We start from the raw sequence: 18,398 nt of genomic DNA on the forward strand, positions 1-18,398 counted from the left end.
GCTTTTGTCCTGTCATTTCTTTGCTTTAATTGTGGATCTGGTTGCAGAAATCTGAAAGAAAAAATGAGCTGGTTGGTATGGAACTCACATATTAACTTTGTCACTTTGCACATGGCCTTGTAATGCGAATTACAACATGTCTTGCTTTGTCTAAACAACTAGTCCACAAACTAATTTGTTACATATTCGTTGCAATGCCATGGTATCCTGTGAGGAACCTTTAAGCACCATTTGAGACTGTGGGTTACAAATGCGAATTAAATATATTATTACAACCACAGTACTTTTTAAGGGTTATTGATCCAGACAACCATTGTAGAAATTAAGCACTGTGCTCAAATAAAGTGCTAAAGTGGTTTTGACCAACCAGAGTTCATGACTCGCTATAGCTATGGATGAGGTATGCTAACATCTGCCTACCTTTACTAATTATTTGCTCGCTCTAATTTTGTCACTGACCAGACTAGAGTGAAATCCCTTAAGCATCACCATCATGAGTCTTCATTGTCTGCGGAGTAGGGGTGAGCGGGGCACAACCTAACGCTGGGCTAGTTGTAACATGGTTTAAAACTTTCCACACATGCTAGTATGATGAAACTTAGTGTATTTACTAGCTGCCATTTCAACCAATATACAGAGAAAAAATAGCGCCAAAATGTAAAAATCTTTGGAAGATATTGCTGAACATTTATTTAACCATAGCAAAAGTAAACTTCTTAAGTTATTTTTTCATCTCTGTTTTTTGTGTTTTTTTTAAATTGAGACAAATCGATATTATTTTAATTTTATATCTGATATTTAACAGTTGAGATAATTATTTAATGCTGATCTAACCTGCAGAAGACACTAGCTGGGTTTCAAGTCCCCCTGTGGTTTTTAATGTTGTTTATATGTCTATGTGGTGTTTTTAATATGCTTTAAGACAAACCATGTGCAAATTCATAATTCAACACCATTGCTGAGTATTTACTCCTTAAAACTGCAGAGAAACAAAGACAGTCTCGACGTCACAAACTACCTTAACCAATCAGGTCAACGTGCGATCGTCAACGAGTGGATCTCTGAGCTGGTGTGAGTGAGTGGAGGCGGGGCTCATTTGCGTATTGATAGAACCATGTATACTAAATGAGGCATGGATGTAGAGTTACATTCATGCTATTTTAAGGCATGAAGACAAGAAGTTTTTCAAGGAAAAAACGTTTAAATAGGTAATTTTGGTGATCAAAGATGATTTTTAAGGGATCAAATTTTATAACCTATTTTATAAAATGTATAACCAAATTTATTTTGACCCTTTTTATTATTAAATATGATTATGTGATATAAAACAGTTTTTTTTTTTTTTTTTTAAATATGACAATCTGAATGAAAAGAGGGACCAAAATACTACTTGTATATGTTTAAACTGTTGCATATTTGTAATTGTAAGTATTATATATATAGTTACACTTTAGTCAGTAACAGGACTGAGGAAAATATCAAAACATGAAATAAATAAACAGTCATAAAATAATAAATGGCATAGCTTGAGATGGCCCAACACAATTTCTTGTCATGTTAAGAACATTGTTTTAAAACATTCATTGACACAATGCAATCTCTAGCCGCTTACCTCCATCACAACTAAGTGCCTAACCTGACCCCTGACCCTAAACCGACCCTTAACCTAATTATAACCTTATCCCTAAAACCAAGTCTTGACCCTCAAACAGGCCTTTATAGGGCTCTCAGAAAGTGAGGACCGCCAAAATGTCCTCACTTTACTCTCTTTGTCCTCACTCCAATGGTCTAAAACTCAAACTGGTCCTCACAAAGATAGTTGTACAAGCACACACACACACACACACAAACTAATAATGATGATGTCCACGGATAATTCATTTACAATTGACACTGCAATATTCCATACAAAAATAAGAATTAGAATAAGAATATGTCCATTTTGATTTCATGGTGACCAAACCCCGCCCACGTTTCTGTCAATCAACATTAAAATATGTCTGTCAATATGGTTTCTTTTCATAATGGTGAGCCGTGTTTAACGAAAATTAGATTTACAAATAAAGTTTAAATCGTTTATATTAAGATTCATAAAGGTGCCTTCAAAAAGCCACCCCTAAAATATTTGCAATGCATTTAACGTTACATCTCCTAAATTATAATATATTTATTTATATTTGTACTTTTTTAATTTAATTTGTAATTACTGATTTAGTAAAATAAATAAAACCGCCTATAGCGTATTTTATTTGCATGACATCAGCCCTCTCGGCTTGCCGTAGTAGAATATACCAGACAGTCCCAAAAGAATCTGTGTTTGCGGAAGTTTGAGTTTCACTTTATTGCCTGGATGAGATGAGATTCAACAGCTCGGGCTTCCACTGTTTTACCGCACAGTTTTAAACAGCGATCATGGATTTAAATTCGGAATCTGTGAAGAAAGTTCTCTCTAAGGTGAGCAACACGAACGCTAGTAATATTAAATATTGATGAATAAGGGTGAAGATAAACACTGGATAAACCTGTTTGAAAAGTTTAGTCAGTGTGTCAATAATCACGCCTTTAAATGTGTATTATTTACTCTCTCTCTAACATGGTACTTGGTTTCCTTACTAGTATAAATTTCGTGATGTGGCCATTGAAGAGCTTCAGAAAGTGTCTCGCGTTCACACTGACATGGAAGTAAAGTCTGGAACATACAGTAAGTCATCTTCATAAAACATAATAACATATAAAACCACATTTATCTGGTTTAGTCATAGCGAGTTATTGTATACATCTTACTTGTGATCCTTTGAATCTGCTGAGTCATTACTGAAACCTATTTTGCAGCATTTAATGACAGTTTACAGAAGGATTTACTCAAACTGGTTGGAAACATCCCAGTCGGATATCAAGGTGAGACTCCATGAAAGAGAATCTATTGTTTAATTGAACAAGGAGTATAATAGATATAATAGCTCATTTATAATTGCTCGGAAGAGTCTTCTTTATGTTGATTTGAACACCGTCTTTGTTGATGATAATGTATTCACAGGACACTCATATAACCTGCCCGTCCTGCTGTGGCTCTTGGATTCCTTTCCCTTCACGCCTCCCATCTGCTTCCTGAGACCCACATCCAGCATGGTCATCCGGGAGGGTAAACATGTCGATTCGAAGGGTAGAATACACCTGCCGGGCCTGCACAACTGGGACCACGTAAGAGAACTGGTTTACAGTACATGCAAAATGCTTTATTTGATTGATTGTTAGATGATTCAATTCCTAGTTTAAAAAAATGTCCCTTATGCTCACAAAAGTATATAAAAAAAGAGTAATATTGTGAATTATTATTATAATTTAACGGAACTGTTTTCTATTTGAATATGTTTTAAAATGTAATTTATTCCTGTGATCAACGCTGAATTTCCAGCATTAATACTGCAGTCTTCAGTGTCACATGATCCTTCAGAGATCAGTCGATGTTCACACATGAATCAGTCCAGACCTTTAATTCATTGAAAGTGTTTGGGATGTGCTGGAGGAGACTAATGTGAGAAATGTTGAAGGTGTCTGACTCTGTATATGTTTTGGTTTGACTGTATATATATATAAAAATGTCACTATTGCAGCCAAAGTCATCTGTGAACGGCCTTCTGGCAGAGATGACTGCTAAGTTTGAAGAGGAACCTCCACTGAGCACCAAATCTTCAGCACATGTTGACAATCCCAACGATCTACTGGCCTATGTGGCAAATCTCAAAGTTAATGAAGGTGCGTCTGGAATGGACCAAAAAAAAAAAAGCAATTGCACATGTTGAGTACTGCTTTTATGAATTCAAATCATATGATTGCTCTCGTAGGTGGAAATCGGCCTGATCAAGAGGTTAAAGTGTCTGTGATTGGCGGGGGAGATTTGGGAATTGCTGCCGTGTTGAGTATTATGGCGAAAGTAACTACATTATTGTCTTTTGTTTGCCAGAAATAGCTTATGGCTACGTCACCACATTTTTTATGTCATTCTTTCCGTCATAGTGCTGTGTTGACAAACTGGTTTTGATTGACATCCCTGAGAGTTCGACCAAAGGCGGCACGATGGATTTGGAAATCTTCAGTTTACCAAAGGTCGAGGTCTCAAAAGGTGCTTTTCATCATTGCATTCACAAAATGTCACAATGTCTGCCCATAACACGTCTGGTGCTGTGTCCCGATTGGCCTACTTACACTATGCCCTAAACGTATGTACTGTTTTTGAGAAGAAAAAGCACATACTTTTGAGTGTGTAGCAGAAGAGTATGCAAGCCTAGGGACATATTACTTAGTCATAATTGCGTCTTTAACGGACGCTCAGTCGCTTAATAACGTGCGGCTGGTCACTGGCTGTGTTTACATGCACAACTTTTGTTTCAATAGGACTGAATTCATTCTGATTGATGAATCCGAACGTAGTGTTTACATGAACGCTAAACGTGATCTGGTTGATGTGCGCGTTTACATGTCACAAGATTCAAATCGAATTCAAATCACTTCACAGAGAATTTTAGATTGACGGGACACTCATTGATATGACACTTTATTCAACAGGCTTTTGGCCGCACATCATAACGCTATTTCATTGCACATGCGCAGTCCTTTCAGTTTCGGTTTTCAATCCGATCAAGTGTTTACATGTTCTCTCGATCAGATTAGAAAAGGAATAAACCACCCCTTTCAATCCGATCGAAAGTTCGTTCGGATCGAGCTCAGTCGGATCGATTACGGTGTTTACATGAAGGCTTTTCAGTCCGATTGAGCCTTCAACCCGATTACTAACAGATTATTTGGTTGCATGTAAATGTAGCCACTGTTTAAACTGCCCTGTCAATCATCTCGCCACAGTTAAAATCATCCACATTCAATTAAATTTAAGCACAGTCATGGGTCTTTCATTCGGAGAACTCCTCACGTTTGCATAATGATGCATTTAAAAGTTAATGACCAAACCTATCGTTATAAAAGTTCACAATGTTGTTTTAGATTAATATAATGTGGATAACATTTAATAAATATAATTTTGTCAGGTTAGATAGGCTACTGATTTTTCTAAACCTTGATCTTTATCTAAACCTCTCTGCTTAACCGTCGGTCTTGCACATCCTCCATGTTTGTAGTTTTTTAACACTTCTTATTCGTGTTTGTAGTTCTAACCGAATCCTCATCCACAGCGCAATGGGTTGTGGGCAATATTAGCCGTTAGAGTTTGCATCGATCTGCACTTCGGATTCTAAAAAAAATAGTAGACCATCCGGGTATCTTTGGAATACTCATTTCAACAGTTCTACGATTTGGGACGTACTAATTCTAATTTCGAATACTATTTAGGACGGATAGTATGCAATTGGGACACACCATCTGTCATATTTATCTCCGAAATCAAAGGAAAAAATCAGACATCATATTTTGCTTTGTGACAATTATTTACATGACATATAAACACATTTTCAAAATCTCATTAGTTAATTTAATATTATTTATTTAATATCCTAGTATTATAAATATTTTGATATTTTCAGTTTCATTAAAATTTTTGTTTGTTTAGTAGTTTTGTTATGTTGTCATTTATTAATGATTTCTATTTAACTTTAATTTATTTTCATTTAAGGTTTAGTTTTAGTCATTTTAAGTTTTTCACCTTATGTTTATATTTTATTTTATTTTCAGCTTTATTTCAATTACCAAAACCAATTTTTAATAGTTTTAGTTAACAATTACAGCCCTGATTCTTATTAATGTAATGCTAATTAATTAATTAATTAATTTATTTATTTATTTAATAGGACCTCAAGCAAAATATTTTTATTTTAATTTTGTTGTGAAATAAGACTTAAAGACTTGTAAAGACAATGTATTCATAATTCCAACCCTCCATTATGTGAAGATGTGTAATTTCAGTATAAATATATATATTTTTTGATAACATTTTAGATTTTATTTTTATATTTTAGTTAAGTGTGTTTTAAATACCTGTATATAGGTTTTGAGTTTTAGTTTTAGTCATTTTTGTACTTAAACTAATTTAAAATGAGAAATGTTGCCTGGGCAACTAGCTGAAATGAAATATGTGTCTTTTTTTTACATTTTATTCCAGTTAATTTTACTTCAAGTAATAAAAATGTTTTTTTTTATGGTTTTAGTTTGAATGATAATAACCCTGGTGAAGATACAGATGTCACCACAAAGTCTTTACATGTCTCTTTTTTACTGTCTGCATTGTAGAAGTTATTCAACCTCTCCTACACAACAGATCGTGACACTGTCTTTAATCTCAATTTCACAGACCTGTCGGCCTCAGCGGGCTCTAAAGTGGTGGTGGTCACAGCGAATGCCTGGAGTGATGAGCAGTCATATTTAAGTGTAGTTCAGACTAATGTGGACATGTACAGAGGAATCATCCCACATCTCGCCCAGCTGAGTCCAAAAGCTGTGCTGCTCATCGCCTCTCAGCCAGGTTAGTGATCGGCAGCTAGCTTAGCCTGTGCTCAAAGACAACATACAATCAGTTGAATAGTGATTGTTCTTATTAGAGCTGCTCGATTAATCGTTAAAAGATTGCGATCTCGATTCAAACACCCATGCGATCTCATTCCTAAATGACAACGATGACAACTATTAAACCTTTGACAAAATCACACCGGAACATTCAAATCTGTGTTACAAATATTCATATTATATTCATATATTATCACAGACGTCAAAATAGAGCAAATCACCATTTGAAAGTAACTTGCTCTTCGTTATATTGATTATATCATTACACCAGTAGGTGGCGACAAATGACTGTTAAAAATGTATTTGACATTGAATCATTCATTCAAGAGATTCGTTCAAAAATGCAGATTTATCCTGTAATTAAACAAGCAAAGTCTTTATGAGTGTGTCATTGAATCATTCATTCAAACTGATTCTCTCAAATTAATTAAACTTATTGAAATCATCATAATTTTTCTTCTATATATATATATATATATATATATATATATACACACAAGTAAATAAATAAAGTACATGTACTGTGTTATATTACACTGGGAAGGGTCATAGCACTTGCATATTGTTGTCCTACTGTTAGTTTAATGCTTCTATTGTTCTCATTTGTAAGTCGCTTTGGATAAAAGCGACTAAATGAATAAATGTAAATGGACTGCAGCAATTAATTTAAAGCAAGTTAATTAAGTAAATTTTGTTTAACTGTCTGTTCAGAATCATGGGAGAATCGTCATCTCTGTTTGAAACATAAAAAAATAGTGATTCTCAATTTATCCAGAATCATGCAGCTCAAGTTCTTATAGTGAATGATTCATGATTTAATCAGTAATTACTAATCTAAAATATAACAGGCAACAAACAGGCAATCTTGCTTTGTCGACCACGAATGTGACCTCTGACCTTAATGTTCACAGTGGACATTATGACGCATGTTGCCTGGAGACAAAGTCATCTTCTGCCTTCTCAAGTGATCGGTGTGGGGTGTAATCTGGATTCAGAGAGACTGTCTCACATCATCAACATTTCGCTGGTGGCAAATAACACGGGCAAGCAGGCCTGGGTCATTGGAGAACTCTCAGAGAACAAGGGTGAGTGGGTCAGGAGCAGCTTGACATATTTTAAAGTGTTCATGAAATCATTTTCAGTTGTTTATATTATGTTTACCGAGGTTATCTTATGAAGTTAGCAAAGTTTTTTGCGTCAAAAAAGTTCAAGTATTTTTTTAAAAAGATAATTTTCCATCCTCATTTTGACTCTTTCAAGGGACGTTTCTTCTTTCAGAAACACAAGTAAACGCCCACTGCTGTGATTGGCCAACTTCACCACAGCATTTGTGACGTGTGTTTTAATGTAAACACTGCTGTAATAGCACCAGATTAAAATGAATTAGTTTATCTCTGCACCAACATTTAAGTAGTCACAACTAATACCAGTGAAATTTTGCTATTCTCTGTACCAATTTAGGTACCAAAGCAAAAACTGTTGAATTAAAGGGTTAATTCACCTAAACATTTAAAGTCTGTCATTAATCAATAACTCGCCCTCATGTCGTTCCAAACCCATATGACTTTAATGTTTTCGAACACAAATTAAGATTTTTTTATGAAATCTGAAAGCTTTCTTGACAGCTACGCAACTACCACTTTAACTCTTCAAAAAGTTCATTTTGTAACAGTTTCAGAGATTGTAAAACTAATCCATATGTTTTAAGCGGTTCAGTCCAAATGTTCTGAAGAGACTCGATCGCTTTATATGATGAACAGATTTAATTTAGTCTTTTATTCACGTATAAACTTTCATCAACTCACACACCAGTTGTGGTAAATGGAAGCTCAAGCAAGTTCGCTTGAGAACCAATGAGGTTCATTCTCGTGTTACGCAGCGCGTTTGAGCTTCAGCAAGAACCAATGAGGTTCATTCTCGTGTTACGCAGCGCGTTTGAGCTTCGGTTAGAACCAATGAGGTTCATTCTCGTGTTACGCAGCGCGTTTGAGATTCTGCAAGAACCAATGAGGTTCATTCTCGTGTTACGCAGCACGTTTGAGCTTCAGCGAGAACCAATGAGGTTCATTCTCGTGTTACGCAGCACGTTTGAGCTTCGGCGAGAACCAATGAGGTTCATTCTCGTGTTACGCAGCACGTTTGAGCTTCGGCAAGAACCAATGAGGTTCATTCTCGTGTTACGCAGCGCGTTTGAGCTTTGGCAAGAACCAATGAGGTTCATTCTCGTGTTACGCAGCGCGTTTGAGCTTCGGCAAGAACCAATGAGGTTCATTCTCGTGTTACGCAGCGCGTTTGAGCTTCGGCAAGAACCAATGAGGTTCATTCTCGTGTTACGCAGCGCGTTTGAGCTTCGGCAAGAACCAATGAGGTTCATTCTCGTGTTACGCAGCGCGTTTGAGCTTCAGCGAGAACCAATGAGGTTCATTCTCGTGTTACGCAGCACGTTTGAGCTTCAGCGAGAACCAATGAGGTTCATTCTCGTGTTACGCAGCACGTTTGAGCTTCTGCAAGAACCAATGAGGTTCATTCTCGTGTTACGCAGCACGTTTGAGCTTCAGTGAGAACCAATGAGGTTCATTCTCATGTTACGCAGCGCGTTTGAGCTTCTGCAAGAACCAATGAGGTTCATTCTCGTGTTACGCAGCACGTTTGAGCTTCTGCAAGAACCAATGAGGTTCATTCTCGTGTTACGCAGCACGTTTGAGCTTCAGCGAGAACCAATGAGGTTCATTCTCATGTTACGCAGCGCGTTTGAGCTTCTGCAAGAACCAATGAGGTTCATTCTCATGTTACGCAGCGCGTTTGAGCTTCTGCAAGAACCAATGAGGTTCATTCTCGTGTTACGCAGCACGTTTGAGCTTCAGTGAGAACCAATGAGGTTCATTCTCATGTTACGCAGCGCGTTGGAGCTTCTGCAAGAACCAATGAGGTTCATTCTCGTGTTACGCAGCACGTTTGAGCTTCTGCAAGAACCAATGAGGTTCATTCTCGTGTTACGCAGCACGTTTGAGCTTCAGCGAGAACCAATGAGGTTCATTCTCATGTTACGCAGCGCGTTTGAGCTTCTGCGAGAACCAATGAGGTTCATTCTCATGTTACGCAGCGCGTTTGAGCTTCTGCAAGAACCAATGAGGTTCATTCTCATGTTACGCAGCACGTTTGAGATTCTGCAAGAACCAATGAGGTTCATTCTCGTGTTACGCAGCACGTTTGAGCTTCTGCGAGAACCAATGAGGTTCATTCTCATGTTACGCAGCGCGTTTGAGCTTCTGCGAGAACCAATGAGGTTCATTCTCGTGTTACGCAGCGCGTTTGAGCTTCTGCAAGAACCAATGAGATTCATTCTCGTGTTACGCAGCACGTTTGAGCTTCTGCAAGAACCAATGAGATTCATTCTCGTGTTACGCAGCACGTTTGAGCTTCTGCAAGAACCAATGAGGTTCATTCTCGTGTTACGCAGCGCGTTTGAGCTTCTGCAAGAACCAATGAGGTTCATTCTCGTGTTACGCAGCACGTTTGAGCTTCTGCAAGAACCAATGAGGTTCATTCTCGTGTTACGCAGCACGTTTGAGCTTCTGCAAGAACCAATGAGGTTCATTCTCGTGTTACGCAGCACGTTTGAGCTTCTGCAAGAACCAATGAGGTTCATTCTCGTGTTACGCAGCACGTTTGAGCTTCTGCAAGAACCAGTGAGGTTCATTCTCGTGTTACGCAGCGCGTTTGAGCTTCTGCAAGAACCAGTGAGGTTCATTCTCGTGTTACGCAGCACGTTTGAGCTTCTGCAAGAACCAATGAGGTTCATTCTCGTGTTACGCAGCACGTTTGAGCTTCTGCAAGAACCAATGAGGTTCATTCTCGTGTTACGCAGCGCGTTTGAGCTTCTGCAAGAACCAATGAGGTTCATTCTCGTGTTACGCAGCGCGTTTGAGCTTCTGCAAGAACCAGTGAGGTTCATTCTCGTGTTACGCAGCACGTTTGAGCTTCTGCAAGAACCAATGAGGTTCATTCTCGTGTTACGCAGCACGTTTGAGCTTCTGCAAGAACCAATGAGGTTCATTCTCGTGTTACGCAGCACGTTTGAGCTTCTGCAAGAACCAATGAGGTTCATTCTCGTGTTACGCAGCACGTTTGAGCTTCTGCAAGAACCAGTGAGGTTCATTCTCGTGTTACGCAGCACGTTTGAGCTTCTGCAAGAACCAGTGAGGTTCATTCTCGTGTTACGCAGCACGTTTGAGCTTCTGCAAGAACCAATGAGGTTCATTCTCGTGTTACGCAGCACGTTTGAGCTTCTGCAAGAACCAGTGAGGTTCATTCTCGTGTTACGCAGCACGTTTGAGCTTCTGCAAGAACCAATGAGGTTCATTCTCGTGTTACGCAGCGCGTTTGAGCTTCTGCAAGAACCAGTGAGGTTCATTCTCGTGTTACGCAGCGCGTTTGAGCTTCTGCAAGAACCAATGAGGTTCATTCTCGTGTTACGCAGCACGTTTGAGCTTCTGCAAGAACCAATGAGGTTCATTCTCGTGTTACGCAGCACGTTTGAGCTTCTGCAAGAACCAATGAGGTTCATTCTCGTGTTACGCAGCGCGTTTGAGCTTCGGCAAGAACCAATGAGGTTCATTCTCGTGTTACGCAGCACGTTTGAGCTTCGGCAAGAACCAATGAGGTTCATTCTCGTGTTACGCAGCACGTTTGAGCTTCTGCAAGAACCAATGAGGTTCATTCTCGTGTTACGCAGCGCGTTTGAGCTTCTGCAAGAACCAGTGAGGTTCATTCTCGTGTTACGCAGCACGTTTGAGCTTCTGCAAGAACCAGTGAGGTTCATTCTCGTGTTACGCAGCACGTTTGAGCTTCTGCAAGAACCAATGAGGTTCATTCTCGTGTTACGCAGCGCGTTTGAGCTTCTGCAAGAACCAATGAGGTTCATTCTCGTGTTACGCAGCGCGTTTGAGCTTCTGCAAGAACCAGTGAGGTTCATTCTCGTGTTACGCAGCGCGTTTGAGCTTCTGCAAGAACCAATGAGGTTCATTCTCGTGTTACGCAGCACGTTTGAGCTTCTGCAAGAACCAATGAGGTTCATTCTCGTGTTACGCAGCACGTTTGAGCTTCTGCAAGAACCAATGAGGTTCATTCTCGTGTTACGCAGCACGTTTGAGCTTCTGCAAGAACCAGTGAGGTTCATTCTCGTGTTACGCAGCACGTTTGAGCTTCTGCAAGAACCAGTGAGGTTCATTCTCGTGTTACGCAGCACGTTTGAGCTTCTGCAAGAACCAATGAGGTTCATTCTCGTGTTACGCAGCACGTTTGAGCTTCTGCAAGAACCAGTGAGGTTCATTCTCGTGTTACGCAGCACGTTTGAGCTTCTGCAAGAACCAATGAGGTTCATTCTCGTGTTACGCAGCGCGTTTGAGCTTCTGCAAGAACCAGTGAGGTTCATTCTCGTGTTACGCAGCGCGTTTGAGCTTCTGCAAGAACCAATGAGGTTCATTCTCGTGTTACGCAGCACGTTTGAGCTTCTGCAAGAACCAATGAGGTTCATTCTCGTGTTACGCAGCACGTTTGAGCTTCTGCAAGAACCAATGAGGTTCATTCTCGTGTTACGCAGCGCGTTTGAGCTTCGGCAAGAACCAATGAGGTTCATTCTCGTGTTACGCAGCACGTTTGAGCTTCGGCAAGAACCAATGAGGTTCATTCTCGTGTTACGCAGCACGTTTGAGATTCTGCAAGAACCAATGAGGTTCATTCTCGTGTTACGCAGCACGTTTGAGCTTCGGCAAGAACCAATGAGGTTCATTCTCATGTTACGCAGCACGTTTGAGCTTCGGCAAGAACCAATGAGGTTCATTCTCATGTTACGCAGCACGTTTAAGCTTGCAAATGTGATCAGCACCTCGAGTGTGCACTGATGTTCTGAGGTCGGAGTCTGGCTTTAAATAATACATTTGATTTCTCTCTGGTTGTTCCTCAGTGGCAGTGTGGGGTAATATGGAGCCGGGAACTGACCAACTACAAGCGTTAACCCCAGTGTCCAACTCCACCAAACCCTTGATGGACAGGTATGGGTTTAAATGATCACCGTCCAGATTTTTTTTCTATCTTATCTAATAGAAATGTAATTATTCTTTTTTTTTGCATTATGACGTGTGAACGGTTTGATATGTTTTTAGGGCGTTAGAGATGCTCAAGGGCAGAGGTCAGAGGTCATGGTCAGTTGGGTTATCCATTGCTGGCATCATTCACAGCATCGTAACAGACCAAAGGAAAACGCACTCTGTCACAACATTGGCTGAGGTATGTTCAGCATTAGTGATGAGGATTAACATGCAATTAACTTTCATAAGGGTTTTGAGATTTAAGATTCAAATATCTGTCCATTTATTTAAGTCATATTTTGGGACGTGAAAACCTTATGTAGTGCATTAGTCTCCTGCCTCTTTTTCAGCTGCGTTGGTTCAGTAAATATTTTTCCATTAATTTTGTTAAAGTGTTATAAGCCATGAACCAAACCAACCAGCTACGCAGTGAATCAAAACATTGCAAACATCTGTTTGAAGCATTTGAAAATCAGACAAAAAGACAAAGGTTCAAGGCTGTGCACTTAACGGCTTCAATGAGGGAAAGAACTACAATCCCATGAAGCATTGCGAATGACAATACAATTAAAAACAATGGAGAAAACTATTCATTAAAGTTGAATTACATCTATATAACAATATATTTTATTGCAAAATATGCATATATCTATACATGTATATCAAATGAATTTTATTGGTTTGTTATTGCATTATGAAATGTGAATGGTTTGATATGTTTTCAATGACAATATATATACAAAAATGAGAAACCAACTCAATGATGTAATTCACTGTGCTTCATGGGAGTGGACGTTCCCTGCAAAGCTCTTTTGGTGCGATTTCCTCGCCGCGATACAATATCATGGGTAATGTAGTTTTTCAGCACAAATTCCACTATTAAATACAAGTATTAAAAAAAAGTTTAAGTATTGCAAACTGATGTCTTCAACCAAAAGCATATACCAACGATTAACAACAGGTTTGTCTTTAAAGGTTCATAAATTATTTTATGAGTTAGAATTTTTTACTTCCAGAACTCACCTTTTGCACTCTAAAGGAGCCACTGAAACATTAAATTGTTTTGCAATAAAATGTTAAAGATGCAGTTAAATATCCATGTCTGTAAATGTTGAGAGAATTGAGTCTCCAATATGTGTGCGTTTCCTTCATTCAGGGTTGGGGTGGAATCGGTTCAAAAGTGTTCCTCAGCTTGCCGTGCATCCTCGGGGAAAACGGCTCCACCAGATTACCAGGTGTGTCTTTAGGCTCAGAAGATGAAATGAAGCTGAGGGAGAGTGTGGCATGTCAGGTTAACCTCTTCATGCAGCTGAGATTGTAATTCAGGAGCTGGATGAAACAGCATCACCTCTACAAGCCATACATTTTCTCTGCTACAGCCGCAGCTTTCAGAACATTTACGGACGAGGGGCTATTCAAAGAAATTTCTAATAGAATGTTATATTCTCACTGCAGCCACTGTGAAGTGAAAGTCTTGCATCTGATCGCAATAGCACTTAAAGACTCTATCCTGGCTTCTGGTGAAGCATTATGCATAATATTACTGCACTTCAATAGTTTACAATACTAATTATGTAGATGCAAACTTTTTTGTCATATAACTTATTGTATGTGGTTACCTGTGCAAATAATGGACAATGGTGCCTTTATGGAAGGTTAAATTATGGTAGATGGTTAAATTACGGTTGAATGGTAAAATGAATGGCTTTAAGTGCTTGTTAAAAGGGATAGTTCACCCAGATTTTTTTAATTCTATCATTACTCACCCTTAAAGGGTTAGTTCACCCGAAAATGAAAATTCTGTCAGTAATTACTCACCCTCATGTTGTTCCAACCGCGTAAGACCTTCGTTCATCTTCGGAACACAAATTAAGATATTTTTGATGAAATCTGAGAGCTGGATCACTCCTCCATAGGCTGCTAGGTGACCGAAACTTGCTGGCCCAGAAAAGTTATTAAAGAGATCGTTAATATAGTCCAAGTGACTACAGTGGCTCAATCTTAAGTATATCAAGCGACGAAAATACTTTTTGTGCGCAAAAACAAACAAAAATAACGACTTTATTCCACTATTCATTTCCTTCTCTCTGGGCCTCTAGTTGGTTCACGTAGTGTTTTTGCGCCGCGCGTCTGTGTTACACGTCACCACGTAGGCTCACTATTGGCCGACGCTGGTCATGTGTGTGATGCGTGATGACGTGTAACACAGACGCGCTGCGCAAAAACACTACGAGGCCCAGAGAGAAGGAAATGAAGTGGAATAAAGTCGTTATTTTTGTTTGTTTTTGCGCACAAAAAGTATTCTCGTCGCTTGATATACTTAAGATTGAGCCACTGTAGTCACTTGGACTATATTAACGATCTCTTTAGTAACTTTTCTGGGCCAGCAAGTTTCGGTCACCTAGCAGCCTATGGAGAAGTGATTCAGCACTCAGATTTCATCAAAAATATCTTAATTTATGTTCCGAAGATGAACGAAGGTCTTACGCAGTTGGAACAACATGAGGGTGAGTAATTACTGACAGAATTTTCATTTTTGGGTGAACTAACCCTTTAAGTTGTTCCAAACCTGTATGAATTTCTTTCTTCTGCTGAAGATTTTGAAGACTGTCGGTAACCAGACAGTTGATGGAAGTCATTGGGGCCCTGTGCCTGTTTGGTAACCATATTCATCCTTTGTGTTCAGCAGAAGAAAGACATTCATACAGGTTTGGAACAACTTAAGGTGAATAAATGGTGACAGAATTTTCATTTTTGGGTGAACTATCTCTTTAAATGCTATTATCAATCATGCAAATCTGTGATGTAGGTTTGCTTAAATTAATTAAATGGTGTGGGTTACTAATGTGCTTTTCTGCAAGCGAATGTACATTTTCACTTCTAAAGAAATAGAAATAGATCCTGGTATTATATTTTATCACGTTGTGCTTGTCATGTACTGTACCTCTGAATGTGCAATCAGAAATGATGAAAGCAATAATGTAAATAAAACACTCCACTTTACTATCTATTGTTTCCACTGTTGCAATGAGGAAAACAAAAAAGTTTTTTTTTAGTTTAGCAAATAGAAGTAAAATGAGCATAAACCAAAATAAACTTTAAACTGGGGTTAAAACACCATTTTAACCTGAGAATCAATATAAAAAAGCAATTAAATATAGGCTGTTAATACAAATAAAGTACAAATCAAATTCTATTTACAATTACACAATAAAGCCATAAAGTGACCTTGAATATACAGTTTCTTCATTTTAACATTCACTGTGGTGGCTGTATTTCCCAGTAAACATTTCCACAAGGTGGCGCTAAAGGGCAGTTTATAACACTAAGGTTTACATATAGAGAAGTTTCAAAGGAAATTCCTTTATGAGCAAATCAAGGACCACTGAAAAATATCTTTCAATTATTGTAACCAGGGAACTTTTGGTTATGTCGGTGTGGTGAGATCCTTGTTTACATTTCCTAAATATGATACTTTCAAAAGAACCAAAAACAACAGAAAAATTGCACTTAGATATAAAATAAACCATAAGACAAAAGATATAAAACATAAGACAAAGACAGTAATCTAATGGGAAAAGCCTGAAAAAAGCAGTCAAATCAATTATTTTTGCCTTCCATCAAGTGAAAACCAATGCCACTATAGTACTTGTATGACTGACAAGAACACCCTCAGAAAACAACATACAGACAAAAACAGACCCAAATAAAATAGTGGTGACTCACATCTCAGGGTCCAGTGGAAATATCAATAATTTAACCTCTAAATTCTAAAATGATTAAAGCGATCCCTTCAAAACACATTAAGACATCCCGGAAAACTGCTTACTCAACTTGCTAACTGGTGATTCTGATAACCTCTGCCAGTAGATGCTTCACCTTAGACAAGGGGATTTCAACACAAGTTTGCCTGAAATACACACTCATCAAACACAAACACACATTCTAGTATCCTGTTTTGATCTTATATAACACATATTGCAACATAAGAAAATAATCACAACATCTAAAAGATTACAAAAACTTTCACTTCATATCATTGAAGTATAAAAGTCCAAAAGATGGAAACATGCCTTCAGTTCACACTAACAATAGTACTTGCGTGATAAGGTTAATTCCAGCAACTAGTGACTTGGAACATGCAATCGGTAGAAGTCTGAATCCGAGTGTACAGGAGAGAGCATTGTGGGTAGAGATTTTTTGGGCGGTAGTCTTGGGGGCTGTGACTGACCACTGTCATGTTCAGTCTGGTTTACAACCACCTGATTGCATGGGGCAGAAGATATGAGAAAGGGTCTATCTGCAAAGCTGGTAGGTGGGTGGGGGAAAATGGAGTCTGGAGTCACCCAACGGCTTGACTCCTCAATGCACGGAGGAGGTGGAGGGAGAGGCGAAGTGTCAGGGCTGTAGAAGAACATAGATGGGGGTGGTAGGGGAAGAGACATGGCATCTTCTGAAGGAAAGGGAAGGGTGGTGTTCCTGAGGCCCAAGTTTGGGTTTTGCGGCAATGTGGCCGCCATCTCCAACAGCCTCTCCACACTCTGATCCTCCTCTTCCGAGAGGTTGTCGTAATGCGAGGTGTTGGAAGGCCTCCGGTCACCTGAGGATGGCGGGACATACAGGTTGACGGGAAACTTGCTTAGCTGCCGATAGGATCTATACGAGGAAGGTGATGAAGATGGATCCTCTAAGATGAGATCCAAAGGTTGGGTAATTGGAGGTGGTTGAGGTGGGAGAAGGTAAAACTGGGCATCATCTTCGAAAGGTAAAAGCTCGACCCCATGTTCGGTGCAGGGAAGAGGTGGAGGAGGTAATTCAGGGAGATTTAAAGAGTGGATACTGGAGCAATCTGTCAGGGGTGTCTGGTACGGAGGAGGCCAGTCTTCAGACACCGCTGATAAGGGCCTTTTGACACATTCACCCTTCAATGGAAGAGTCTCTGTTGAAAATGGTGTAGGTTCTGGGTGGAGTAGCTGATTTCTCTGTACAGGGGCAGGGTCTTGATTCTTCAGTGTGGGCCCTGAATCTTCAGGTGTAGCTTGTGACAGTGATGAGTTGGAAGATGAGTGGATATGCTTTGAAACAGGGGAAGATGATGTAATGGAAGGGATGTGTTTATCGCCGCTCTGGTTGTGGGTGGTGGTGTCGTCTTCTGCCTGAAGCTTGTTTGAGGTTTGATTGTTGTGTGCGGCTGGTGGTAAGGGCACAGACTCATTCTGGATCACTGGAAGCAGCACTATTGGACGCTCCTCACCCAATTGTATCTTTGGGAACTCGTCTCCCTTGGCTACAAGACAAACCAAGAAAAGACATTTGTTGTAACAGTCTAAAATCGTATAAAACCACAGGACGCGCGTTAGGTTTAACAAATAACCCTCTATTAATTAAGGATAATTTTTGTTGTATTAGGTTCAGTGTTGTTTTTGGCAGCCCTTTTAGTTTTAGTCTTAGTCTTTTGGATGAAAATGCTTTTTAGTTTTAGTCACATTTTAGTCACTTATAAACTTGATAGTTTTAGTCAAGTTTTAGTCGACGAAAACGCAAAAAGGTTTTAGTCAAGTTTTAGTCAATTTTAGTAAAAAAAAAAAGAAAAGTAGTATTTAACAAATTAATTTAGGTTAAAAAGTATTGGAAATGGGCTTAGGTTTGACAGGTTGTAGCAAGTGTTGCAATTCATAAAACAACAGTTAACCTTAAAACCTTTGCATAATAAACTAGACTTTCTCATTGATGGAGATGCAGTGCTGCCAAGCTGTACTTCATTGTCGCATTGAGCAGAAACCTTTTATCCCCATATTT

At 39.1% G+C, this 18,398-nt stretch overlaps 2 protein-coding genes across 3 annotated transcripts in view; one reads left to right on the forward strand and one right to left on the reverse strand.

Annotated features, from left to right (window-relative positions):
• The first annotated feature begins 2,297 nt into the window (after positions 1–2,297).
• Positions 2,298–15,607, forward strand: uevld (UEV and lactate/malate dehyrogenase domains). Its single transcript, XM_084095290.1, has 12 exons — positions 2,298–2,454; positions 2,617–2,701; positions 2,833–2,898; positions 3,038–3,201; positions 3,615–3,756; positions 3,846–3,934; positions 4,018–4,123; positions 6,299–6,469; positions 7,422–7,595; positions 12,476–12,563; positions 12,675–12,798; positions 13,756–15,607. Exons 1-12 carry the CDS (start codon positions 2,413–2,415, stop codon positions 13,918–13,920), a joined length of 1,416 nt encoding a protein of 471 aa, XP_083951416.1. The 5' UTR covers positions 2,298–2,412; the 3' UTR covers positions 13,921–15,607.
• LOC311071081 (uncharacterized protein) overlaps positions 15,580–18,398 on the reverse strand; it is a 30,536-nt gene continuing 27,717 nt past the window's right edge. For both annotated transcript variants that reach the window (XM_084095288.1, XM_084095289.1), the window contains one exon: positions 15,580–17,886. In XM_084095288.1, the coding sequence (XP_083951414.1) occupies positions 16,724–17,886 (1,163 nt within the window). In that variant the 3' untranslated portion in view covers positions 15,580–16,723. The remainder of the gene's footprint in view (positions 17,887–18,398) is intronic.

The sequence above is a fragment of the Abramis brama genome (genome assembly GCF_963993115.1).
Source record: "Abramis brama genome assembly, chromosome: 20".
Taxonomy (NCBI): Eukaryota; Metazoa; Chordata; class Actinopteri; order Cypriniformes; family Leuciscidae; genus Abramis; species Abramis brama.